The sequence below is a fragment of the Brachyhypopomus gauderio genome, chromosome 11 (assembly GCF_052324685.1).
Source record: "Brachyhypopomus gauderio isolate BG-103 chromosome 11, BGAUD_0.2, whole genome shotgun sequence".
NCBI lineage: Eukaryota > Metazoa > Chordata > Actinopteri > Gymnotiformes > Hypopomidae > Brachyhypopomus > Brachyhypopomus gauderio.
Window position 1 is genome coordinate 302,501 of NC_135221.1, and position 26,652 is coordinate 329,152.

The 26,652-nt window shown below is 48.6% G+C and overlaps 2 protein-coding genes across 6 annotated transcripts in view; one reads left to right on the forward strand and one right to left on the reverse strand.

Moving 5' to 3' along the window:
- sash3 (SAM and SH3 domain containing 3) overlaps positions 1 to 4,330 on the forward strand; it is a 9,376-nt gene extending 5,046 nt beyond the window's left edge. The window contains exons 2-8 of one of the 2 annotated variants that reach the window (XM_077020956.1): positions 89 to 169; positions 1,264 to 1,398; positions 1,634 to 1,778; positions 1,922 to 2,064; positions 2,213 to 2,425; positions 2,606 to 2,750; positions 3,172 to 4,330. In XM_077020956.1, the coding sequence (XP_076877071.1) occupies positions 89 to 169; positions 1,264 to 1,398; positions 1,634 to 1,778; positions 1,922 to 2,064; positions 2,213 to 2,425; positions 2,606 to 2,750; positions 3,172 to 3,389 (1,080 nt within the window). In that variant the 3' untranslated portion in view covers positions 3,390 to 4,330. Of the gene's footprint in view, positions 1 to 76; positions 170 to 1,263; positions 1,399 to 1,633; positions 1,779 to 1,921; positions 2,065 to 2,212; positions 2,426 to 2,605; positions 2,751 to 3,171 lie in introns of both variants that reach the window. The other variant, XM_077020955.1, reaches the window with a different exon arrangement.
- A 77-nt stretch (positions 4,331 to 4,407) lies between these two features.
- zdhhc9 (zDHHC palmitoyltransferase 9) lies at positions 4,408 to 26,105 on the reverse strand. Of its 4 annotated transcripts, none has more exons than XM_077020953.1 (10): positions 25,698 to 26,105; positions 25,160 to 25,410; positions 15,163 to 15,323; positions 12,222 to 12,380; positions 10,557 to 10,694; positions 10,170 to 10,218; positions 9,519 to 9,621; positions 7,721 to 7,824; positions 7,482 to 7,581; positions 4,408 to 7,308 (listed from the first exon to the last, which is right to left on the reverse strand). In XM_077020953.1, exons 2-10 carry the CDS (start codon positions 25,324 to 25,326, stop codon positions 7,129 to 7,131), a joined length of 1,161 nt encoding a protein of 386 aa, XP_076877068.1. In that variant the 5' UTR covers positions 25,327 to 25,410; positions 25,698 to 26,105; the 3' UTR covers positions 4,408 to 7,128. The 4 variants fall into 4 exon arrangements, with proteins under 4 accessions (XP_076877068.1, XP_076877067.1, XP_076877066.1 ...); XM_077020952.1 differs by having other exon boundaries at positions 25,513 to 26,105; XM_077020951.1 differs by having other exon boundaries at positions 25,160 to 26,105.
- Between the last annotated feature and the right edge of the window lie 547 nt (positions 26,106 to 26,652).

Genomic DNA, 26,652 nt, shown 5'->3' on the forward strand with positions numbered 1-26,652 from the left:
GTGTGTGTGTGTGTGTGTGTGTGTGTGTGTGTGTGTGTGTGTGTGTGTGTGTGTGTGTGTGTGTGTGTGTTCACAGCTGACACTGCAGAGATCCAGCAGTTTTAAAGATTTCATGAAGTCCAAACCATCTTCACCTGTAGTGAACCCTGACTCCATCCTGGATGATGTGGTGAGATTTTTCACTTCGAAACTCTCTTTCAGAACACTAATTACATCTACTTATTACCAGTGTTCTGATTTCTCATTTACATTTTACATAAAAGTTATGTGACGTGAACTAAAATTAAATGAAAGGGAAAGAGAATATGCTAGAATATCCTCTCTGTCATAAAACGTCTCTGTCATGAAATATTGCATGCTTAGGATTCTGAAACAGAAAAACGATTGGTATGAAATTCAGAGCAAAGCCACACGGTCAAATTTAAAAACACCTCAAGAGGATACCATCCTCACACGAGTTAGCCAAGCATAGAGCCTGTTCAGTCTTATGGTAATTCACAAATATAACAGGATGTACATAAATAAGTAAGCAGATGGATGGATGGATGGATAGACAAGAATAGACAGATAGACAAGAGAGATAGACAAGAAAGAAAGAAACTAGGATTAAGTGTACTGAACAAACTAGCATGGAATGCTCACTTGTGGGTAGCAGCAGTAATGGAAGCTCAGGAGGGTCATTCCTCAGATGACGGAGGAAACCTGATGTCTCTGTAGCAACAGCAGCAGCTGATGGTCCACTGTTTCCTTGGTGACAAGTGACGGTTGTAGCTCATGGCCGCACACACTGCAGAGTGGAGGAGTGTGTGCGCACACACACACTCACACACACACACACACACACACACACACACACACACACACACACACGGCTAGGAGTTCTGTTTGACTTCTTGCTGTTGCTCAATGGTTGAAACACTTTTAAGGTCTGAGCAGAAAGAGAAAACAGGGAGGAGACAAGCACATGGTGGATGGGCGGAAACACAAAACTGACTCGTTTGTTGTGTAATGGCAGGATGACTTGTTATGACATCATTACACATGACATAGTGACATGATTAAAGGACATGATGGATTTCCTCCACGAGTCCAGAGAGCTTCAGTACCGCACCTACCCAACGGTTGATCGGAGGAATTCTACAGAAAACTGGATTCTTGTTAACATGGAGGACATGATCCTGATAAACATAGACAGGACAAAGTTGTTGCACCTTAATCTAAACACAGATCGAGTCTAGTAAAGTGTTGCTGTACTTCCACTAGCTGCCAGAGGGGGCAGTGCAGGAAGATTCCGGGAAACAGAGCGGGAAGCTCGGAAAGAAATGGCGGAACGTAATCAGTCGTACCATGACTCGCAAGACGTCCAAGATGGTCCAGAAAGCTCTGGCAGAGGAGGGGGTGAGTTCACGAAACACGCAAAACATTCGGTCAGTCGGTTTGTTCACTGCAAAAGCATTATAATAATGTTCAGAGAGACGCATTAGAGTCCCAGTCCAGTGTAACACATTGATTTTGTCTCCCTCTTCTGGATGAGCACAGGAAATGTCACGCAACCATTACAACGACAATAATGAACGTTTCGGACATTGTTGAATATTTTTGCCTCTGTTAGAAAAGTTGCTTTGTTTTGCAGGCTGAAAGTGGGGAAGACGGGTCTTTGTCCCCCCTGTCTCCTGCTGACTGGACCCCGGATCTGGGTGCGGGGAACAGGATGAGTGTGTGCTCCAACAGCTCAGAGGACACCGTACACTCCCCCGTGACCCGCCAGCTCTCTGGATGTAAGCCCTCCGAGCTGAAACACAGGAAAGACACTTGGCTCTGTGATAATGTCTCCCGTCTGCTTGCCTGAACTGTTAACCACAGTGAGGCATTGCTTTAAGGGCTGGGACGTAGAGACAGACTGTCTTGTGTGTGTGCGCAGGCGGAGACAGACGGAGCCTGGACAGTGGGTTCAGTCAGAGGTACAGCATGGACTGTCCCTACACCGGGCCCTTCTGTGGCAGGGCGCTCGTCCACACCGACTTCACCCCCAGCCCGTACGACGTCGACTGCCTCAAACTCCAGGTGAGTACCGCTTAAGTGTCTCTCCCAAAGAACCGAACAAGAACGTTCTGAAGCACTGACTACTGTGCTATTGAGTCTTTATTATTTAGTAGCGCTGTAGACAGTGAGATGATTCACAATCGAGTACCAACGTGCGTCTGCTCCACAGAAAGGCGACATGATCCAGATCATTGAGAAGCCACCTGTTGGTACATGGTCCGGTAAACTCAACAACAAAGTTGGATCCTTCAAGTTCATCTATGTCACCGTGCTGCCTGACGAGGACACACCCCCCAAAAGGAAGAGGTGTCAAAGCCAGGGCCGTCGAAACCGACCCAAACCCAAAACCCTGGACGAGGTTCTGGAGAGGATCGGCCTCACTGTAAGCTTCAACGTAGTGTGAGCATGCTGTCAAATGGGCTCACACCAACTCACAGACTCAAGACCTAAAGTCTTGAGTGAGAACAAACGGCTGTGTGAGCTTTGTTTACAGATACAGGTCACAAACGGACAGGCTGCTGTTTCGTAAATGACAGCAGGATCAATTTGTTTGTGTGTGCAGGACTTGGGTCCTCTTCTCTCCATGCATGGTTTCCAGAGTTTGGAGGACTTTGGAGCCCTGAAGGAATCCCACCTGAACGAACTGCACATCACTGATCCCGAGCAGCGCACCAAGATACTGACAGCTGTTGAACTCCTGCACGACTGTATGAGCTGCTCTTCTCTGTCTGTATATTACCACCTGTCCGTTAGCCTGTAGACGATAGCGCAGCTGCATTTCTGAAGCTGGAGTCATTTTAACTCTTGGAACAGTACCATGAAAGTCCATACTGAGAGCCAAACACAGGCCTGAACAGTTTACCTCCATGGCATGTGTTTTCACCTCCAAAATGTGGTGTTTAATATTATTACTTTGTGTTACTACTGTACTGCTGACACTCCAGCTCGGAGGAAATGTACTTTAGTCCATGGGCCCATTCCTGCGGATCTTTAAAGCAGAACCTGATCCATTCTTTAAACGCCTGCAGTTTGCTGTCTGTTTGCTAGACTGATCAGTGACCTTGCTAGACCTGATCAGTGACCTTGCTAGACCTGATCAGCGTCAGTGACCTTTTCTGTCTTCTGCAGCTGAGTCTGAGGAGGAGAATGTGGGGGGCGAGGAGAAGGCTGATGTACCGCGTGACTCCGGCTGCTACGAGAGCACAGAGATCCTGCCAAACGGGCGTGAGGAGTCCGATACACCTACGGGGTCCGGGGAAGACGTGAGGCCAGACGTGACGCCAGACGCACCGCTGGACGTGGTACAGGAGCAGCTGCAGGGTTTGGCTCTCGAGGAGGAAACCTGAACCCTACGTGATGAGTCAGACCCCCGAGAACTCCACAGTCGCTCACTGAGGACTCCCCTCGTCTCACTCAACGCTCGAGAGGACTTCTCATGAGTTTTGTAGCAGCAAACGTACTTACTTCAGATGCACATGAATGCAGTGTGCTTGAATGTCATGTTTGTGACTTCATATTTGGAGCTGCAGGGAAGTCTTTAATATTGATTAATTATAATTAATGACCTGATTATAATAATAATAGTTAATTATATTAATGGACAGTGGCTTCTCCTTTTGCCTTAGTTTTTTTACATTTCTGATATCCTCCTTTCAGTGTTTCAAGGGCCTTTGTAAACGTATGAATAGAAATGTACAGCAGAGCTTCAGGACTGAGAGTGTGGCAATGAGTCCTTTCTGTTTTATAGTTAAACTATATTTCTTTTATCTGAGAAGATACATGCCTTATCTTTAGACTACAGTGTGTTTTAAAATGTGCCATTATGAATGTACAACCACAAAATGATTATTCTGCTTACTCAGAATTTGTTTTATATACTCACAAAGACTGTGTATTGTTTTACTTATTCATGAAGACTGTGTGTTGTTGTTTTACATATTCATGAAGACTGTGTATTGTTTTACATGTTCATGAAGACTGTGTATTGTTGTTTTACATATTCATGAAGACTTTGTATTGTTGTTTCACATATTCATGAAGATCGGGTGTTGTTTTACATAGTCATGAAAATGGTGTTGTTTTACATATTCATGAAGACTGTGTATTGTCTTGATGCTGTAGTGTGTTGTGACAGTTACACTGTTATTCTGTATATGTTCCATACATAAACATGAACTATTGTATATATTTATTTTTTCCACAATATAGTTTATCTTAATCTGTAATTGTGACATGGGCTGTGGTTTTTAAAGATGATTTGTTTTTAATAAATCTTTTATAAAAATTAGCTAAAATTGGGTTCTTTGGGCAACTGTATCTTGTCCCGGTTTACACTACAATGGCAAGAATAACAATCGCCTGTAATTAAAGTGTAAGACATTGTATAATTTAATTAACATATATATACACACACACATACCAATCCAGCATGTAAAACAAGGTGAAAAATATGATATAATCACAGTGTTGATAGAAAAAAGTGAATCTGAACATAATTTAACCTGTGACAGATTATATTGTATACATTATACATTGTAAACATACATCTAGAGCAGACCTGCATGTGTTGATAATGTTCAATACATATTAAATCCTACAATGACTTGGCATTACGATTGTAGATTCACTCACAACTCATGTGGCTGATAATTTATCTGTACCCCAACTGGGCGACTTACCCCCCCCCCCCCCCCCCCCCCCGAGCTAATCAACACCAAGACCACACCCTGCCCCAAACAGCAGTGCCCTGTGGGTGTTCCTACCACAAATGCCTTTTCACCGCTGACCACGGCAACTCGCTCGTTCACGGTCATTCTCGTTAACACTAAAGTTTACACCAAAAGGCATAAACGTGAAATATTTGAAATAGGCATTCTTATATAATTAGATCAATAAACAGCAAAACTGCACTGAAATAGAGCCAGGGATAGATCCTGTTCAGAGGATGCTGAATGTGCGCACCACACGTGCACTGTTCGCTGTCACGTGTGCCGTCACGTGTGCCGTCACGTGTGCCGTCACGTGTGCCGTCACGTGTGCCGTCACGTGTGCCGTCACGTGTGCCGTCACGTGTGCCGTCACGTGTGGGGTCACGTGTGGGGTCACGTGTGGGGTCACGTGTGGGGTCACGTGTGGGGTCACGTGTGCTGTTGATGGTCGAAGGCCTCTGGAAGAGCAGCACCAGAACCTGCCCAGGCGACTACAGCCGCTCCTCACCGGGATGTCCACACCCCACGAACAAAATCTCCACGCAAAAAGAACGAGTTCAAACATATACAGCTCATTAAATCATAATCAAAACTAGCGGTTCACATGCATTAAAAAGATTGTTTTTCTCAGTCCTGTATTTCATTCTGGCTCTGTCATGGCGGCTCCACTCAGGGAAAACGATCTTAAAGAAGAAGCACAGTGTTCACACCGCGTTCATCCCCAGTATCTAAATCCAGCCAGTGTGATCTCTTCCCCCTCTACAGGCACGGAGGTAGTCTGCTTCTCAGAACGGTCAGAAACACTAACCTGTCTTCACTCGGAATCACTCTTCTAGAAAAGAAACAAAACATAAAATGCCTGAAGTAGCAAACGATATACTCCGCTCGGAGATACGAAGGGGCTTCCTCAAAGGTACTTGTAGTCATTCAACATTGTACACCGTTAACATTCTTTCACTAAGAGTTTGCTGAAGCTTACATATACGCATCTACTCTACATTACAAAGAAAGAATAAAAGTGTTAAAAGAAGAGACACGCGCACAGCTCACAGACTAGCATTGGTTAAATATATCGCCCATCGAACGAACTCTCGTTGAATCTTGTCATACAGAAGCCACGTAAAGGCATACAAGTCAGGCATTGTAAACACACTGCTCCGTCTGTCGGTCCTGGCCGGTCACTGTCGGGTCGATAGATGTGTGTAGACCGTGGGAATTAACTGGCATCTCTTCACTGCTCCTTTCAGCACATCCAGCCTGTAGACACACGTGGACCCCGCAGGGCCCGGAGAACGGAGAGGAAACACACGACACCGGTCCTGAGCACAAACGGCAGGACAGACAGGCGTGCGCTTGCAGGATGTTCCCGACCAGCCAGCCTGCTGCACAGGAAGTGAAGATGACCACCAGGACCACGAGGGAACGTTGTCCATGAAACCATGACAGTAGTCACAACCTCTCGAATTATTTGTTTGTTGGGGGGGAGGGGAGGTGGGGGGGGATCTTTTAAACATTTATAACATGGCTTGACGTGGATTCCCATTTTTACTAGATTGTTTTGTTGGTTTTTGGTGTTTTGGTTTTGGAAACACCAACTTTAGCATCTTTAACACTTAACTACGACATGTGAAAGATTTCTCTTCATGGTCTCTGATGGCCGAGTGCAGCTTGTGTAGGTAAAGGCACTGTCACTAATGTCTGTCAACAGGCCGACTTCTACGCCTCTTACCTTATACACACACACACACGCTCACACACACGCTCACACACTGTGGGAGGGCCTTTCCCATCACTGACCTGAAGCAGTGTGTACTGCTCACCCAGGCCACACACACACAAACACACACACACACTCAGAGAAGCATCACTGCTCGGACTTCAATGGACATTCAATATTCAAACAAAACAAAACCAGAATGAGCCCAGGAGTCACTAACTGAAGCGTCATCTCCAACATCCTGGTCCGCCGTGCCCACTGGGAACAGAACCTGCTCTGGTGTGCAGATACACATGACTGTTCCCCTTACTGCCCTCAGAATACCCAGAAGAGTCAATATTGCATGAGACCTTTGCACAAAGTACTACAGAGTCTAGAACCAGGATATGTCATGTTCCACATCGCGTCACTCCAGGCGGGGCACACAGGCAAGGGCAGTTCGGCATCTGGTGATGCCACTGGACAGATAAGCAGGCAGGCCCTCAAAAACACGTCACACCCCCCCAGGCCTCCCGTGTTCGTTTGGTCATGCAGCATTTCGGTGAGAGAGGGAGGGTGGCCACAGCTCCCCCCGGTGGAGGAAGCAAGCATCTGCATGCAGCCGCCGCTCTCTGGACCGTTCAGACGCTCCTCAACAGGGCGGAGAGCGGCGGCCGACGTCTAGTGGGTGGATTCCTTGAAGACGCTGGGAGTGGGCGGGGTTTTGGGGGCTTCTCTCGGGCCAGGCCCCGCCTCCTGCTCTTCCGGGACGCTGGCGGGGGCGTTCTGGGCGGCCGTAGCTCCGCCCAGCCCAGCTTGGTCAAGCGTGTGTTCGTTGGGGATCAGAGGGGACGTGGTTTTCTGCGGGGAAGTGAACGCCGGGGTCAAAACACGGAGATACAAAAGCAAAAGTGTAACAGCATGACGAATGTGGAGGGGGCGTCTGTAACGATTGAGAAAATTTTTACTCGGACACATTGCCTCCACACACACACACACACACACACACACACATTCTTGGTTGCCATGCCTACCTCATTGGGTGTCGGCACGTTGGCCGTGGCGATTGTAACATCAGGACTTCTGCAAGAAGTGGAAGAGTCCTCCAACATCATCCCCCGTCTGTCCAACACACTGACACCACACACACACACACACACACACACACACACACAATGAGAGAGAAACAAAGAGAATATTAGAAAAAATATTTAGTGTCTACGACTACTGGGTAGGTTTGGCCCCAGAGGTCAAAGGTCAGTCAGGTTCCTACCTTGGGTACGTGGGTCCACAGAGCACCTCACAACAGTTCTTCATGAAGTTCTTGTGACTGTACGGGTTCTGGACCCGATTCTTCCCCGACCACGAACCTTTAATCTGTCACGAGCAGAGCGTGATGGTGAATGTACAGCAGCCCTGTGGCTCACTGGAACTAGCTCAGGATCCACACACATGTACCGGTGCTTTTCAACTTATTGATATTTTATTCAAAATGTCTGTTTCTACTCCCATTGTTAAGGCCCGATGGGGTTTGGCTTGGCCTAGTAAAAAGAACAAACCGTGTCACGCATGTGCGGTGTGTGCAGACACAGGCGTTAGCACCAGAGTTCATCATTGGCTGGTGGTATTTCAGTACGAATCCCCACGCTGCACCACAGAACCTTAATAGCTTCTATTTCTGCACGACTTTGGTTAAATTAGTAATGACAGTTAATATGAAAAGATTAAAAATGGACTGACACTGGTGGCTGGATACAGAAGAGAGGAACCTGTCTCAGGAAAACACCTCACACTGCACACCTCACCCTACACACCTCACCCTACACACCTCACCCCACTACACACCTCACCCTACACACCTCACCCCACTGCACACCTCACCCCACTGCACACCTCACCCCACTGCACACCTGACCCCACTGCACACCTGACCCCACTGCACACCTGACCCCACTGCACACCTCACCCCACTGCACACCTGACCCCACTGCACACCTGACCCCACTGCACACCTCACCCCACTGCACACCTCACCCCACTGCACACCTCACCCTACACACCTCACCCTACACACCTCACCCTACACACCTCACCCCACTACACACCTCACCCTACACACCTCACCCCACTACACACCTCACCCCACTACACACCTCACTACACACCTCACCCCACTACACACCTCACCCCACTACACACCTCACCCCACTACACACCTCACCCCACTGCACACCTCACCCCACTGCACACCTCACCCCACTGCACACCTCACCCCACTGCACACCTCACCCCACTACACACCTCACCCCACTACACACCTCACCCCACTACACACCTCACCCCACTACACACCTCACTCTCTATACCTCACCCCTCCACACCTCACCACCCTCCACACCTGACCTCACTACACATCTCACCCCACATCAGCGTCCACTCCCAGTGCAGGTGTGTGTGGGTGTGTGTGCTCACACTGCACTGCTGACAGCTGGTATTGATCTGACTATTATTAGCACAAACAAATACAGACCAGCAAGAGACCAACAGTAGCCAGTGTTTCAGCAGAGGGCTTCTCTCTCTCCCTCTCTCCATCTCTCTCTCTCCATTTCCCTCTCTCCTTGCCTCCCTCTCACTCTCTCTCTCTCTCTCCCCTCCCTCTCTCTCTCTCTCCACAGTTCTAGTATCAGGAGACATGGGGGTTGGGATTCTTGTAAATGAATCATTATAGTACCGTATGAACACACCACAGCACACGTGTGACAGACCTGGAGCTGAAACCTCCCTGATAAACACTGGAGCACACAAATCACGCCACACACGAGTGTGTGTGTGTGTGTGTGTGTGTGTGTGTGTGTGTGTGTGTGTGTGTGTGTGTGTGTGTGCGTGTGCGTGTACGCAAGCACACACCCAAACACACACACAGAGCAGCACAGAAGTACTGTTGCCAAGGCGACTGCTGACTAGCTTTAACACTTGGGAGTTCACCAAAGTTCAGCACTGCGTTTGTCTCCAGTCGTGTGACAACAGCACAATCAAGACGTGACAATCGTGCGAGTTCAGTTCTCACTCACATCTTCGTTGGTGGTCTGGTTGAGAGAGATGAGGTACGTGTGGAAGCCTGTGAGTCCCACCACAGACCAGAGCGTGAAGAAACACACCAGGACCTCCACAACAGTAGAGGGCAGCGTTAAGGCAACAACACACCGAACACAACCAGGATTCTTCTCTCTGTGTGCTTCACATGAACCTCTAAGACCTTCACTACTGATTAACATACTGCATATTTGTGCTGGTTATACTTTAGTACTTTATACTTCAGTACTTTATGTGGCTGTGACTGTAGTGCAAACTATTTCTCACCCAGTAACATTTGTCTTTCCATTCTGAGTTTCCATTCTGACCTAAAGCAACGAGACCACTGGACGTTGACCATTTATATGTGTCCTATCAGAGACTCTGGCTGGTTGTGTAAAGATGCTAATGAGAAGTGCTGACATGTTGTGGTGAATATCTACACAACATACTAAATATGTGCATTATAGAATGCAACCAAATTATGTGTCATATTAAAATTATACAACAGTGTGTCTTGGTTTATTGCCTCAGCTTTTCATAGTGTCTGTGGCAGTGAGAGTTTATGAAGGGATTTTCTGAACAATAAGGTGGTTATGTTTTAAGGTGGTCTGGTAGAGATGTGAAGGTGAAGCTCAGATAAAGGATATGATCCTGGGGTTTCCTTAAGAGTGTTCACAAATCCAGAGTCCACGGAGCCTGTGGGTACAACACAGTATAGATATGACAAACCTAGAACCTCCCCCAGGTCGTTCTCCATCTCATCTCCTTCATCCTCCCCACCAACATGCTAATCCTCCACCCACCACCACCCTAATACTCCACCCACCCCCTTCCTCTCCACCCAATCATGCTTTTACATTAGTGATGACAGGCTCCTCTGAGCAGTGAGCATGAACTCAGAGCTAATTAAGCTCCACAGGTCATCACCATCAACGACTACGGCTGGAGTACTCACAGCCTTCCTCTCCTTTACTCAACATCCCTCCATCCCTCCCTCCATCCCTCTCTCCCTCTCCATCCCTGTTGGCACTCACGCAGTGTGATGTGGACGATGTCGAAGGTGAAGATGTAGACGGTGAGGAGGGAGAGAGACAGTGTGAATAAATAGAAGTAGCGATAATTCCTCTTCCCTACGCAGTTACCCACCCACGGGCAGTGGTGGTCAAAACGATCTACGAGAGAGAGAGGGAGAGAGAGAGGGAGAGAGAGAGACAGGGTCAGAGAGAGAGGGAGGGAGAGAGAGAGAGAGGGAGGGAGGGAGAGAGTGGGAGACGGGGTGGGAGAGAGAGAGAGAGAGAGAGGGAGACGGGGTGGGAGAGAGAGAGAGAGGGAGAGAGAGAGGGATGGAGACAGAGGGAGAGAGAGAGAGAGAGAGAGAGGGAGACAGGGTGGGAGAGAGAGAGAGAGGGAGAGAGAGAGGGATGGAGACAGAGGGAGAGAGAGAGAGAGAGAGAATCATCAGCTCAGATGTGATGCAGTAGTGGAGAGTTGCTGTGTTTCGTCTCAACACAGGAGATATTTCACCTGCTCTGGGTGAATGTGGAGTTATCTTACAGAGGCTGTTCTACAAGATCACTGCACAAGACAGTACAGACATTCTGACATCAGCAAATTCAGTGTGCAATGTCTGATGAAGACGAACAACAGGTCATAACCAAGGAGATCCACATGGTGTTTGGATCTAAAAGACTGAATCAATCCGGCTGCTTCAATTCAGCAGCTTTATACATTTGGCCAACATACTGCACAGACCAACTGCTGAGACCCAGCAATGAACACAGGCTGCCAACGACTACTGTGTGTGTGTGTGTGTGTGTGTGTGTGTGTGTGTGTGTGTGTGTGTAAGAGACAGACGGAGTGGAGCAGGTGCACGCAGCCTAGACAGGAGGCTCTGTGTTCACAGTGACTGGGCAGGAAAAAAGAAAGCCGAACCTTGAATGTACACTCAGACCAGACCTCACCTTAGAGTGTGTGTGTGTGTGTGTGTATGTGTGTGTGTGTGTGTGTGTGTGTGTGTGAGAATGTGAGTATATGTGTGTGTATGTGTGTGTGTGTGTATGTGAGAGAATGTGAGTATGTGTGTGTGTATATGTGCGTGAATGTGAGTATGTGTGTGTGTATATGTGCGTGTGAGAGAGAGAGAGAGAGAATGTGTGTGTACGTGTGTGTATGTGTGTGTGTGTGTGTGTGTGTGTGTGAGAATGTGTGTGTGTGAACGTGTGTGTGTGTGTGTATGCGTGTGTGCAACTTAAACACCTCTTTTGACCGATCACTCACGGAACTCACACACATATATACACAGCAGTGCACAAATCCATGTTATAAAATCAGAATTCCAGTTAAGTCATGAAAATACCCCTAAGATACCTAAACTAAAACAGGATAATGAGCTAAACATTGTACAAACAAAGAACAAAACGGCCAAACTGAGTGCGAAAAAAGAGTCCCGCAAAAAATAATAGAAGAAAAACACACCTGTAATCAAACAGAAGAACGTGTCATTAGTGTAATTTGCTGTTACTCCAAACATTGTGCAATGCCACAAACTACAGCGACTCAAACCCAGTAAAGGCCAGACAGGAATCAGCTAACACGGGTTCCCAGAGGGATGATGGACAGCCAGGAGGGGGCGGGGCTTGGAGCCGGGTGGGCGGGGCATACCCAGAGCAGGACCCTGCAGAAGGTGGGCGTCCACTCACCCACGCAGTTGTCACAGATGCTGCAGTGTGAGGCTCGAGGGGGGCGGAAGATCTTGCAGGTGTAGCAGTACTTCAGTTTGACGATCTGGTTGTTGATCTGGACGTTCCTGATGCGGGGGGGCGGGCGCTGGCCCGGCGGGACGCTGCCATTCGCCGCCTCTGTGGGACACGCAGGACAGAGAGTCAACCTCCACCTGCAGGGTGAGGCAGGGCGAGCCACACCCCCTCCTGATAAAGCCACACCCCCTGATACAGCCACACCCCCTCCTGATACAGCAGACATGAAGCCCAGAAATGCATGTGTACACTTTGCACGCACACGCACGCACACGCCAGGAGAAAGTAAAATCAGGCAGTGTGGTGTGCACTCCCACACGTGCTAAGATTGTGTTTACTGTGAGATTATCAGCTCAGATATGCATGTTTATTTTACAATTAAGACTAAAGGTACAATATGCACAGCACATCACGTAGGACCCAACAACACTACATCAGACACACAGAATCAAACTGGGTTTGGCTCTGAAGGACAAAACCATCTTCAGCTACTTTGTGTCTGAGGACTGAAACACTTCCCTGCTGCGATTCATCGTGTGAACACGTGTGGCGTAAACACGTGTGGCGTATACACGTGTGGCGTATACACGTGTGGCGTATACACGTGTGGCCTTCATATTTGGGCTCTGTTTGATCCACTCTGGTCTACTGCTGTGTTTCCAGCAGACTGGTCAGAGCTGTGTGTCCTGGGATCACTCTCACCCTCCTGTACAGCTGATGGTGGGTAGTGAGCTCTGGGCAGAGAGTGTGAGAGTATGAGGGTGTGAGGGCATGAGGGTATGAGAGTGTGAGGGTGTGAGGGCATGAGTGTATGAGGGTATGAGAGTGTGAGGGTGTGAGGGTATGAGGGTGTGAGGGTGTGAGGGTGTGAGGGCGTGAGGGCGTGAGGGCGTGAGGGCGTGAGGGCGTGAGGGCGTGAGGGCGTGAGGGCGTGAGGGCGTGAGGGCGTGAGGGCGTGAGGGCGTGAGGGCGTGAGGGCGTGAGGGCGTGAGGGCGTGAGGGCTATATGTGACTCGCGGGTATCAGGGAGCCACTACCAAAATGCGGGAGACTCCCGCAGATTCCGGGACATTTGGGATGTCTGCAGTAGTCAAATATGGGGTCCCGCAAGGCTCCATTCTAGGACCACTATTATTTACATTATATATGCTACCATTGGGCACAGTTATAAACAAACATGGTGTCAATTTTCACTGCTATGCAGATGACACTCAACTTTACATATCAGCCAAACCTGATGACAAGACTATCCCATTACACCTGGCACAGTAGCCAAAAACCTAGGCGTCATACTCGACTCTGACCTATCATTTGATAAATACATAGATAATACTACTAGGATACCTTTTCTACATCTCTGCAACATTGCCAATTTAAGAAATGCATTATCACAGGATGATGCAGAAAAATTGGTGCACACCTTTGTTAGCTCTAGACTAGACTACTGCAATTCACTATCAGGATGTTCAAATAGGAATCTAAATAAACTTCAAATAGTTCAAAATGCCGCAGCCAGAGTTCTGACCAGAACTAGAAAATTTCAGCATATTAGACCAGTCCTATCAGCCCTGCATTGGCTCCCAGTTAAATTCCGTATTTATTTTAATGTGTGAGGGTGTGAGAGTGTGAGGATGTGAGTGTGAGAAAGCTCAGATACCTCTTCATCAGCACATGCAATGCAGTCACAAACACACAAACAAGCAGCACAGTGTCTCACACACACACAAAGCAGCACATATGCACTCATTCAGACTGAGAACCAAATATGAAGAGTTTGAAAAGGGAAAAGAGACAGAAGAGAGAAAAGCACACACACACACACACACACACACACACACACACGGAAGCACACATGCACACACTCACACACACGCATGTACACATAAGATTCAGCAGGAGACAGGAGAGTAATACACACATATGCGTCCACGCACATAATTCAGTGGGAAATAGGAGTGTAATACACACACACACACACACACACACGATTCAGCAGGAGATAGGAGTGTAATACACACACACGATTCAGCAGGAGATAGGAGTGTAATAAAGGAGAGTGGAAGAAGGGAACACACACACACACACACACACACACACACACACACACACACACACACACACAGAAGGGGCGTGGGGAAAATGCCATTTACTAGACCAAACGTCAGCTTATTTAGGGACGTGAAGATGATGTAAGGAGTTGGAACGGACCTATCACGGTTAATATGACCACAATGACTTAACAGAACTGACCAATAGGATAGCTTCCTTATCTGTCGCATCACTGACTGTGGAACTGCACCCCTCCCAGTGCAGGAAGACAGAATGTGTGTCGGGGGGGTGGGAGGAGCCAGTGGAGGGGGGGGGGGGGGGAGCCAGTGGAGGGGGGGGGGGGGGGGGGGGTGGAACAGCGGAACAGCAGACAGCGGGGGGGGTGGGGTGGGGGGGGTCTTGCAGTCTGTCTTCCGTCTGAGGAGGTGGGTGGGGTTAGAGCATCTCCCGGCAACCACAGCTTATGACGCAGCTCACATGCAAATCTTAAATAGTGTTACACTAAAGTGAAGGGGTGATCAGAAGGTGTGATGTTTGGTGTGAAGGACCCACAGAACTGGGAGATGTTTCGTTACTCTGTCTTGCTCCACTCTTCAGCAGCAGAAAGATAACGAAAGGTTAAACTAGACTGGCTGAAAGAATCATGTGTGCAGCTACACACGCATGTGTTGTGGTGTGTTGTGTGGTTGTGGTGGTGTGTGGTGGTGTTTGGGTTTGTGTGTGGTGGTGTGTTATGGTGGTGTGTCATGTACATACCCTGCGTATGTCTCCAGGACATCCACATTCTTAAAATCACACTCACTCACACACACACACACACACACACACGTCTCACCGATCTCCATCTCGATGAAGCTGGCTTCTTCAGGCAGGGCACGGGGCAGCACTCCTGGATCACTGAAGCTGGTTCTCAGGAGCATGGCCATGACGAAGACGAAGAGAACCACGGCGAAGACGGGCACGGCTGCGGAGAGATGCACGGCCAGGTACGGGCACCTGCAGGGGTCAAACCACCACACTGCCGTTACCACCTCCGTGCTCGGAGCACACACGGTTCACACACTCTACACACACTCACACACTCTACACACACTCACACACGGTTCACACACTCTACACACACTACACACTCTACACACACTCTACACACACTCTACACACACTCATTGGCCTGTAGGCGGAGGCCACGTTCCCTCCGATTCAGGACATGATCTCCTGGATCAACAACCCTGCAGATGTAAACACAGGAAGTGTTTACGCCCAAATCAGACTGCAGCTTCCACAACAAACACACTTCTAACTTCAGAAGTGGAGACGCTGCAAAAATATAATGAAATGCTTTATGAATTCCGACTTCCAAAATATCAGGTATATGGTGGATTGTGTGTTCAATTAATGACCTTGAAATATGAGCTTCAGCAACATCAATGCTCAGACCTGAAGATAATAATCTGTATTTACAGTCTGCATGTGATATAACATTGTCAACAACTGAACAGATCTGATCAGGTGAACTTACAAATGCACTTACCCTAAACACCAGATACACTATATTGCAAAACGTATTCACTCACCTTCCTTGACTCACATATGAGTTTAAGTGACATCCCATTCCTAATACACAGGGTTCAATATGACGTTGGCCCACCCATTACAGCTACACTATGCACTTCAGCATCTGCTGACCCGCTCCGTCAGTTTACGTGTCCTACCATGGCTCAGTTGGTGTCGTTCCCAAACACTTCAATTTTCTCATAATACAGCTGACAGTTCACTGTGGAATATTTTGGAGTGAGGAAATTTCACCACTGTATTTGTTGCACAGGTGGCATCCTATCACAGATACACACTGGAATTCACTGAGCTCCTGAGAATGACCCATTCTTTCACAAATGTTTGTAAAAAACAGTCTGCATGCCTAGGTGCTTAATTTTATACACCTGTTCCCATAGAAGTGATTGGAACACCTGAATCTGATCATTTGGATGGGTGAGCGAATACTTTTGGCAATATAGTGCATTTGAAATAATCTTTGTTTAAATACTAATTTCAAATGCTACACATATTATATATGTTATTACATATTCAAGTGCAACTATGTACAAAATGAATAGGCCTGAAATATAGCAACAAAGATAAGAACAAAGACATGAATATTTCTCTGCTTTCTGAACAGAACCAGGACTGCTAAACACAGATGAGTGGGTGTTAGTCTGGGGTAGTTATAGTCATAGTCTGGGGTAGTTATAGTTATAGTCTGGGGCAGTGGTTCCCAAACTTTTTCTGCCGTGCCCCCCTTTAGTAGATGAGAATATTTTTGCGCGCCCCCCCCCCATATTGACGGATGCACCGATTCACGTTTTTCACTTCCGATACCGATTCAGATATCTGAGGCTTAGTGTCGGCCGATACTGATCCGATAGCGATCTGATAGAGTAAAGCAGTGCTGAATCAACTTAAAACATTTTTTTTTAACACAGACATACTGAATTACAAGTTTATTGAAAACTCTGCACCAGTACAGCACACTTAAACACACATAAAAACATGTGAAAACAACACAACTTGCTTTTGTTCAGTGCAATTATGAATAGAACATTGAATGTCAAATAAATAATACCAAAGAACCTGAAACTGACAAAAACAATTCACAACTTTGGTCAAACATGAAAAAAATAAACTGCAAGAAACCTTTGAAATGGTTCAAGAATTCTAAATATAATTTAAAATAAATAAGGAGATGAAATAAGAGAAACAGCAATACCTATGCGGCTAGTTTGCTAGCGCAGACATCACGCAGAGCACGAAGCATACGGCCAGAAATATGTGTACTGTCTCTTTAAGGGAGCGAGTTGAGCGCGCGTATGGAATATTGTTGTTTTTTTAGCTTTCTGGCCCGTAGACCGACTCAGACCACTGCTCTTTATTTTATTTCTGTAAGTAACGCATTCAATAAGCTTTGGACAACTCACCAGTTCATGTATGAACAGTCAAGTAATGCTGAAGCCCAGGTTTATTTTGGTCAACCAGCAAATAAACGGACTAAGTGGAATACCACCAGCGCGAGTACGAGTCAGTGATTCACCTCTCCTCTGTGTGCTTTGTGTTTCACTCGCCTGTTAACTGTCCAAGTTCACTTCTATCCGGGACAGAGTGGATATTTAAGGTTGAACTAACTCCGATATGCGTTACAAGCATAGAATTAGACTGAATAGATCTGTTTTTATGGATCGGTCACATTGTCACCGATACCCGATCTAGAATTTTTTCAGATATTAATATCGGAATCGGTGCATCCCTAACATGTGCACATGTTTTACTTCCAAGCTCCGCGCCCCCCCTGCAATAGCTCCGCGCCCCACCTAGGGGGCGCGCCCCCCACTTTGGGAACCACTGGTCTGGGGTAACAGCGTTCCTGGGCAGGTCCCCCCAGTCTCCCATAAACCTGCTCCTCCAGTCAGACACGCAGTAGCTGCTGACCACAGGCGGGGGCAGCCAGCTCCACGGGCCCCTGCGTGGGGCTATTATTAGCGGAGGTGCACCTACCTCTCCTCCCCCCACGGGAGAACGTGGCACGCTCGTATGGATGAACGTGGAGGTGATAGAACACTGCAGTGGTCCAGCGCCACACACTGGGGCATGAAGGGACTGATAAACAGGGCCACACTGGCCTGGCTGCCATGGGAGCGAACCGACAAGAGTTAAGAGGGGAGTGGGCGTTCCCTCAAAGCGGTGCTAGCCAATCAGAGCGCAGCTTCCCAGGCACAGCATGCCGTAACCCTGTGAACTGGCTTCTGCCTGTCCAATCAGAAAAGCCGCTTGGTGATGTAGCGTTGCCGGGCAGGACACAGAGTTCTGCTCCTCTCTGACACTGTGCCAGGTCGGCTAGATCAGGTCCTCTGTGTTTAAGACAGCAGCACTCTGAGGAAGAGGAGCAGTTCCAGCACCATCATCTCCCAGCAGTCAGATGGAGTGGAGGCGGAGCTGTGAGTGCTAGCTGGACCAGCTCGGTGAGTCAGCACTTCTGAACAAGAGCAAAGCCACGCAGCTCTACCTGCTGAACAGGTTTGGGCTGTTCTCTGTTCTCTGTGGCTTCTGCCACCACAAACGAACAAAGTCCACCAAGGAAAAAAAAAAAAACAAACACTGACAGATTCAGTCGAAGTTTCCACTGTGTACAGCAGCGGGCTGTGTGTGTGTGTGTGTGTGTGTGTGTGTGTGTGTGTGTGTGTGTGTGTGTGTGTGTGTGTGTGTGTGTGTGTGTGTGTGTGTGTGTGTGTGAGATCAGCTCCATCATCATTTCCCGTCATTGCTCCAAACGTCCCGGACCGATGGGCCTGTGTTACACGTTCTCCGTGTCCTGGTGATCGATACACCATCAGAGAGGCTGGACCACTATTCTCCACCCACAACCCCACCAATCACACACGTCAACTCCCTGTTTTTCCAGTTAATGCTACTGGACATACATGTTGAGTGAGCCCCACACCAGAGCGGTCATGGCTAGGCCACGCCCCACACCAGAACGGTCATAACTAGACTACGCCCCACACCAGAGCGGTCATAGCTAGGCCACACCCCACACCAGAGCGGCCATGGCTAGACGTTGCCCCACACCAGAGCGGTCATGGCTAGACCACGCCCCACACCAGAGCGGTCATGGCTAGGCCACACCCCACACCAGAGCGGCCATGGCTAGACGTTGCCCCACACCAGAGCGGTCATGGCTAGACCATGCCCCACACCAGAGCGGTCATGGCTAGACCACGCCCCACACCAGAGCGGTCATGGCTAGGCCACGCCCCACACCACAGCGGTCAAGGCTAGACCACGCCCCACACCACAGCGGTCATAGCTAGACCACGTCCCACACCACAGCGGTCATAGCTAGACCACGTCCCACACCACAGCGGTCATGGCTAGGCCACGCCCCACACCAGAGCGGTCAAGGCTAGACCACGCCCCACACCACAGCGGTCATAGCTAGACCACGCCCCACACCACAGCGGTCATAGCTAGACCACGCCCCACACCACAGCAGTCATGGCTAGACCACGCCCCACACCACAGCGGTCATAGCTAGACCACGTCCCACACCACAGCGGTCATGGCTAGGCCACGCCCCACACCAGAGCGGTCAAGGCTAGACCACGCCCCACACCACAGCGGTCATAGCTAGACCACGCCCCACACCACAGCAGTCATGGCTAGACCACGCCCCACACCACAGCGGTCATAGCTAGACCACGCCCCACACCACAGCAGTCATGGCTAGACCACGCCCCACACCAGAGCGGTCATGGCTAGACCACGCCCCACACCAGGGCGGTCATGGCTAGACCACGCCCCACACCAGAGCGGTCATAGCTAGACCACGCCCCACACCACAGCGGTCATAGCTAGACCACGCCCCACACCACAGCAGTCATGGCTAGACCACGCCCCACACCACAGCAGTCATGGCTAGACCACGCCCCACACCACAGCAGTCATGGCTAGACCACGCCCCACACCAGAGCGGTCATAGCTAGACCACGCCCCACAACAGAGCGGTCATAGCTAGACCACGCCCCACACCAGAGCGGTCATAGCTAGACCACGCCCCACACCAGAGCGGTCATAACTAGACCACGCCCCACACCAGAGCGGTCATAACTAGACCACGCCCCACACCAGAGCGGTCATAACTAGACCACGCCCCACACCAGAGCGGTCATAGCTAGACCACGCCCCACACCAGAGCGGTCATAACTAGACCACGCCCCACACCAGAGCGGTCATAGCTAGACCACGCCCCACACCAGAGCGGTCATAACTAGACCACGCCCCACACCAGAGCGGTCATAGCTAGACCACGCCCCACAACAGAGCGGTCATAGCTAGACCACGCCCCACACCAGAGCGGTCATAGCTAGACCACGCCCCACACCAGAGCGGTCATAGCTAGACCACGCCCCACACCAGAGCGGTCATAACTAGACCACGCCCCACACCAGAGCGGTCATAGCTAGACCACGCCCCACAACAGAGCGGTCATAGCTAGACCACGCCCCACACCAGAGCGGTCATAGCTAGACCACGCCCCACACCAGAGCGGTCATAGCTAGACCACGCCCCACACCAGAGCGGTCATGGCTAGACCACGCCCCACACCAGAGCGGTCATAACTAGACCACGCCCCACAACAGAGCGGTCATAGCTAGACCACGCCCCACACCAGAGCGGTCATAGCTAGACCACGCCCCACACCAGAGCGGTCATAGCTAGACCACGCCCCACACCAGAGCGGTCATAACTAGACCACGCCCCACACCAGAGCGGTCATAGCTAGACCACGCCCCACAACAGAGCGGTCATAGCTAGACCACGCCCCACACCAGAGCGGTCATAGCTAGACCACGCCCCACACCAGAGCGGTCATAGCTAGACCACGCCCCACACCAGAGCGGTCATAACTAGACCACGCCCCACACCAGAGCGGTCATAGCTAGACCACGCCCCACAACAGAGCGGTCATAGCTAGACCACGCCCCACACCAGAGCGGTCATAGCTAGACCACGCCCCACACCAGAGCGGTCATAGCTAGACCACGCCCCACACCAGAGCGGTCATGGCTAGACCACGCCCCACACCAGAGCGGTCATAACTAGACCACGCCCCACAACAGAGCGGTCATAGCTAGGCCACGCCCCACACCAGAGCGTAGTGTACATGAGCCTCCCATGCTCTGCTAGCTTTTTATGAAGCAACAGTCACTTAGTGCAGGCAAGAGTCTTAGAGGACGTGTGTGTGTGTGTGTGTGTGTGTGTGTGTGTGTGTGTGTGTGTGTGTGTGTGTGTGTGTGTGTGTGTGCGTGTAAAAGAGAAGGAGACAGGAAGGAGGGTTAGAAATAAGCCGATCAATACCACTGCATTGGTGGGGCTGGTGTCTGGGCGGAGTGAGACAGATGGCTGGGGTGGAGGCTTCTTTATTACTAATGGGGTTTCAGAAGAGCCAACCTCTGAATCAGGGAGGTCAAGGAGAAGACAGCACACCCACACTCAGTCACACAGACCAACAGGGAGGAGGAAGAGGAAGAGAGGAGGGTTGTGAAGGACCCCAGAGAGGTGCAAGACCCCTGGTCTGAAATTAGGGAGAGGCGCCACTATGCTGCATCAAGACAAAAGAGAAAAGAATGGACACGTGAACCTTTCCCACAGTGGCCTTCCTAAAAGAATCATTTACATTATAGAGCATACATTAGAATTATATACATATTGTGTTGAAATGGGAAAAACTCCTTAAGAAATCTTTAAGAGGTTAACTTCATTCGTATGATTATGAAAGTCATATCGATGCTAATTGCAGTGTAGATTATTCTGGATAATAACAATGAGTCCAAAGTGGTAATAACCCTGAAGGGGAAATACATGCAGCTCTCATTTACATTACAACTTCCACATGGCTGCCACATCTGTCATGACTACAGTTATTAAAGGTGTGCACAGTGGACTTTGAGCTCTTCACCACGACCGCATCAAACAGAAGAAAGTATAATGTTAACAAGACACAGGGCACATTATGCACTTACGTCTTCTAACTAATCACTATGTGGTAGTGCATTCTGACCAATCTCACGCATTCTAGAATTGAGAATTTAGTGTTTTAATGAATCACAGTATTTTCACGATCCAAGAAACATCAAGCAATTTGGTGAATGCTAGCCAGCCATTACCCAGAACACATGAAGCATTTACTATTGTGATTTAACATACTGCAATATATTCCATATCACTGTTATATTACTGGTTTTTCTGTTATCCCCTCGCTCTAAATGTACCTTTTCTATTACCTCAATAATGTTTAGTGCTATTTGGGAATAAATTAAATGGTATTCATATTATATACAATATTCATTTTATAACACAAATCAGTAAAATATCCCATTGTGACTTCTCCGCACTCTCATGACTTGTGAAGGCTCTCTGTACAGCAGACGCACTACGACCTGTTCACTCTCATGTGAGTGGCGAACGTAATTTGTTGAGTGGATTGTGCAGATTGGCTACCGTGAATGTCAATCAAAATACAACCGTCGGTGCAGGTGTGCGATTCATCTACTACTATTTTATGTGACGCGATCTACGCACATTCCTTCGCGATCGACCGACACTTCCTTCGCGATCGACCGGTCGATCGCGATCGACGTAATGAGCACCCCTGGTCTACAGTGTCACCAAGAAACAGGTTTTCTTGATTCTTCATAATCAGTTTATGAATTTCCAAACAGATTCACAGAGCAGATGAATCCTGATCCAGTGCACTGGGGGTGTGGTGGGTGGAGACCCAGGTGGAGAACTTCATGATGGTGTCCTCAGGCATCTGTGGGCACAGTGGCCCATTGTGGTCTGAAACATCAACATCTAAGGACCTGCAGAGCTGGTGTGAGCGACCAGCGGTCCAAGACCCGTCTCCCCAGGACAGGAACCAGCACACACCCGTTCAACAGCGAGGAAACACAAACTCATCACATATGTACAGAACAGCAGAAATGTGAATCATAAATGCAAATCCAAATATTGAAAGGACAATCATATGGTGCAGAGTTTCCAGCACTGAATCAATAAATACTTCTGAAAATACATCACTGCTGGGAAGAAGACATGAATCTCCACGGACCTGCAGCCCGACAAGAATCAGCCTGAAATAATGAAGATGAAAACTAAATCCATGTGATATGTTGTGAAAGGTTAATATTCCACCTCCAAAGGTAAAAACACCTGCTGAGAACTCAAACCCTAACACACCCTGTTCTCTGAACACACACTAATCTGTCAATGCCCAGACTAGAAATACAAAAATCATAGTTGCTCATATACAGAGAAAGGCAGAAGTGTTTCTGGGATCATAAACACTGAAGACAAGGTTTCTGAGACGGTACAATATCTTCTGGCCAAAGACACTGCAGGGTCAGCGAAACGCCTTCTCTCTGCGTTCTTACTCCTCACCCACAGCGCGGTGAACTCGCAGGAGAGCTGGTGTCACGTCACCAGCAGCTGGCCAGCGTCCCCTCTGCGGCCGTGGACGTGACTGAGCTGACGTGCTGATGAGGACATACCCATCAGCACACGGGCGAATATGGAGGACTTCTCTCTCAGTCAGACGGTTAGTGAAGTTACACTTCCCTGCGCAGAGGCAGGTGACTTATCTGAGGGTTAATGACCCAACAACGTGATTGAGAGAGAGAGAGACAGATAGAGAAGGAGGCAGAGAGAAAGAGAGTGCATAAAGACATCACAAACCAGCAGGTCCCTTTAAATCCAAACCATCAACTAAAAGTAAAACAGCATTTCAGACTGGAAAATGAGACTGCGATAAAGATTCTGACCAAGGTCAACAGGTCAAAGATTCAGACCAAGGTCAACCGTTCAAAACAGGCAGGGCACGTTATGTTCGCTGGTATCCACAGTAGGTGCCCCCAAATCACCCCATATTATCTACATATCTGCCCCAGCCATGGACACCCCCACCCAGCTGTTCCTGGACCATATCCACGTCCCTGTACTTTAGCTGGCCCTCTATGTTAACTTGAAGACCCAGACCATACAAATGGGGCTACATACAAAGGACAATAACAGAGATCAAGTAAATACTGAAGAAAAGTCAAGTAATGCCAACACCCAGGAACCTTCAGAACCTCACCAGAACATTGTGTGTACGTAAGATTACACTTAGAAACCTCCAATAAAAAAAAACAGGATTACAGAAACTGTCCTTAATGAAAAACACTGTAGAGCAACACATCCTGGATGATATAAACAGACGGATGAGCGGCCCTGTTTCTCCTGAAGACCTCCAGAAGACCTCCTGAAGTCCATCAGTGCTTCTCAAGTCCGTCAGTGCTCCAAACTGTTCCAAAAGCTCTTCGTCTTTCATTTACTTCCCTTACAGCACACTAAACCTTTTAATGCGTGTTGATGTTTAACATTACCATTAGGTTGTCATGGGGACTGAGCCCAAATGACTCAAATTGATCCATAATGGAGAGCTTTGAGTTACACTTCAGCTCAGCGGCTCAATTTCAATGTTATCTCCCCCCATGAGGGGTAATTAACAGCCTCCCCACTGTGCATGTTGTATACCGTAAACGACCCCCTGGCCATTAGCAGATTGTTGCTGAGTTAGGTCTAAAGCAGGAGAGTCTGCTACAATAGGGCTCCCTGTTGTAGGACAGGTCCAGCAGAAAACAGATGTGGGCGGGGTTTAGATGTTATGTCCTGCAGTTCATTAAATTCACTACATTCCATATAACAATAAGCATCTAGTAGGAAAGTTTAACCAAATATGCCAGAATGAGATGCCCTGTTGCACGGCCCTTAACAAGCCCCCTGGCACTAGATCAGTAGTGTGTGTGACAGAAGAAACATGCATCCATTTCTATCTGGAGAGAGAGAGGGGGAGAGGGAGAGGGAGAGAGAGAGAGAGAGAGAGAGAGAGAGAGAGAGAGAGGGAGAGAGAGAGAGAGAGAGAACACAACACTTCCAGGTGATCTAGAGGTCTTGAATCACTTGATGAAAGGATTCATTGTAAGGGCAGCACGGGCCCGAAACTGCAGTCAGCTTGGCCCTTTGGGGTTGGGTTAGACATGGAGATATCAGCTCTACACCAGGTCTCTACATCAGATTTACGGGAACACAACCCGTAAGAACAGTCACATGCCTTGCAGGAAAACGTCTTTAACTGCGACGTGTGTTTTACTCACTTTATGACCACCGGGCTTGATGTGGGCCGTATAACATGTAGACCTGCCGATACTGGACCATGTGAGAGCAGGTGTTAGTGAAGAACTTACTCGAAGGCGAAGAAGAGGGCGCAGGTCCCGGAGATGAGGAAGAGGGTGAGGTAGAAGACGCCCTTTTGCCGGGCCATCATCACCCTCCCATCGCAGCAGAACGTGTTCTTCCCCGGCAGCTTCTCCCACTTTCTCCTCACCTTTTTCGGAAACATTACCGCCGACATACTGACACCGTGACGGCACCACGGTTCTTATGGGCTGGGTGAAGTCTTTGTTCAAATCACTGCAGCAGACTCGCGACGTTTCTTCTGTAATTCAATAGATACGAGGTGAAACGTGGATCCGTCACTGTAATAGAGCAGATGTGGATTATATCATATAACCGAATGTGTCAAAGTCCAAAAACACACGCATGTCCTCCAGAACTGGGCTGATCCGAGCGAACCTTTGACCGTCAGACGCGCACAAACACGAAACCATCGTACGGCACCGCGATTCACATGTTTAATGGGCTGTAATGCGTCCGTGTGGTTCCGATGGTGGTGGAGACCGAGTCAGTCATATGATATATTCAGATATATTCATCTGCTCTTACAGGAGAAGTCAGACGTCCTGCTGTGGGGTTCGGCTCCGGGTCCAGCCACGCACAGTCCCACATCGGCTTTGAAAACACACACACACATGCACAACGGAGAAGACACACACGGGCTGGTTCGGGATGTGTCCAGGTTAGGAACCAACACCGTGACCACTCTGATGAAACATCTGGACCTTGACCGAGACTCTGGTGTCCTCTATGAGCAGCCTGTCCCGTGCGGTTCCGTCCCTACCAGCGGCCCAAAAGCGCTCAGATCAAATCTTTCACCCCAGAATTATCATGTGAAACACTAATTATTGCGGATGATCGCCGAGTTTTCTCCGCAGGATGCCAAGCTGGACTGTCGATGTGAGCAGGAAACACGCCTAGACTGTCCCGTCTTAAAGGGCCAGCAGGTCCAGCAGGTCCAGGGACAAAGGAAGACAGTACAGGACATTATTCATCTCCGTCCTATCAGAAACAGCATTCAAAGCAACAAACCAAGACAACAGACTCACAATATATGGTGTAACATTTTATAACCATCATTATAGCAGAGCGGCAGACTAACAAAACGTAGAAACGTAAAAAATAATCAAATGTTTGGAAAAATATTTTGCATTCCTGCATATGTAATGTGAAGAGATTGTGGAGATATAATGCCAGTTATCGGTGACTTTACTCTCCACACATAATCTGAATATATATCATAGAAATAAGATGGTAAATCCTCTATCTGACGCCAGGTGTAAATAAAGGGCGTTTATGTCCTGACGTGTTTATAACGTACGCTATCACATTCAGGAAGGTGTTAGGCCACATGTGTCCACTAGATGGCAGCACAGACTGTTTGTTATACAATTTGTTGCCGTTTATACTTCCGTACTTTTGCGTTACTTAATAAAAAAATCAAATCAACGTTTGTTAGCTAATTGTCCTGATAGTATACATTATTTTCTAAGGCGCACATATG

What these genes read in the sequence shown, in the direction of transcription:
- zdhhc9 (XM_077020953.1), bottom strand. Translation starts at nt 25,326, where the DNA reads ATGTCGGCGGTAATGTTTCCGAAAAAGGTGAGGAGAAAGTGGGAGAAG. An exon ending in CATCGTCCACATCACACTGC is followed by an intron (nt 10,219 to 10,556) that starts GTGAGTGCCAAC and finishes TTGTACCCACAG; the next exon opens with GCTCCGTGGACTCTGGATTT. An exon ending in ACGTGCCGACACCCAATGAG is followed by an intron (nt 7,309 to 7,481) that starts GTAGGCATGGCA and finishes ACTTCCCCGCAG; the next exon opens with AAAACCACGTCCCCTCTGAT.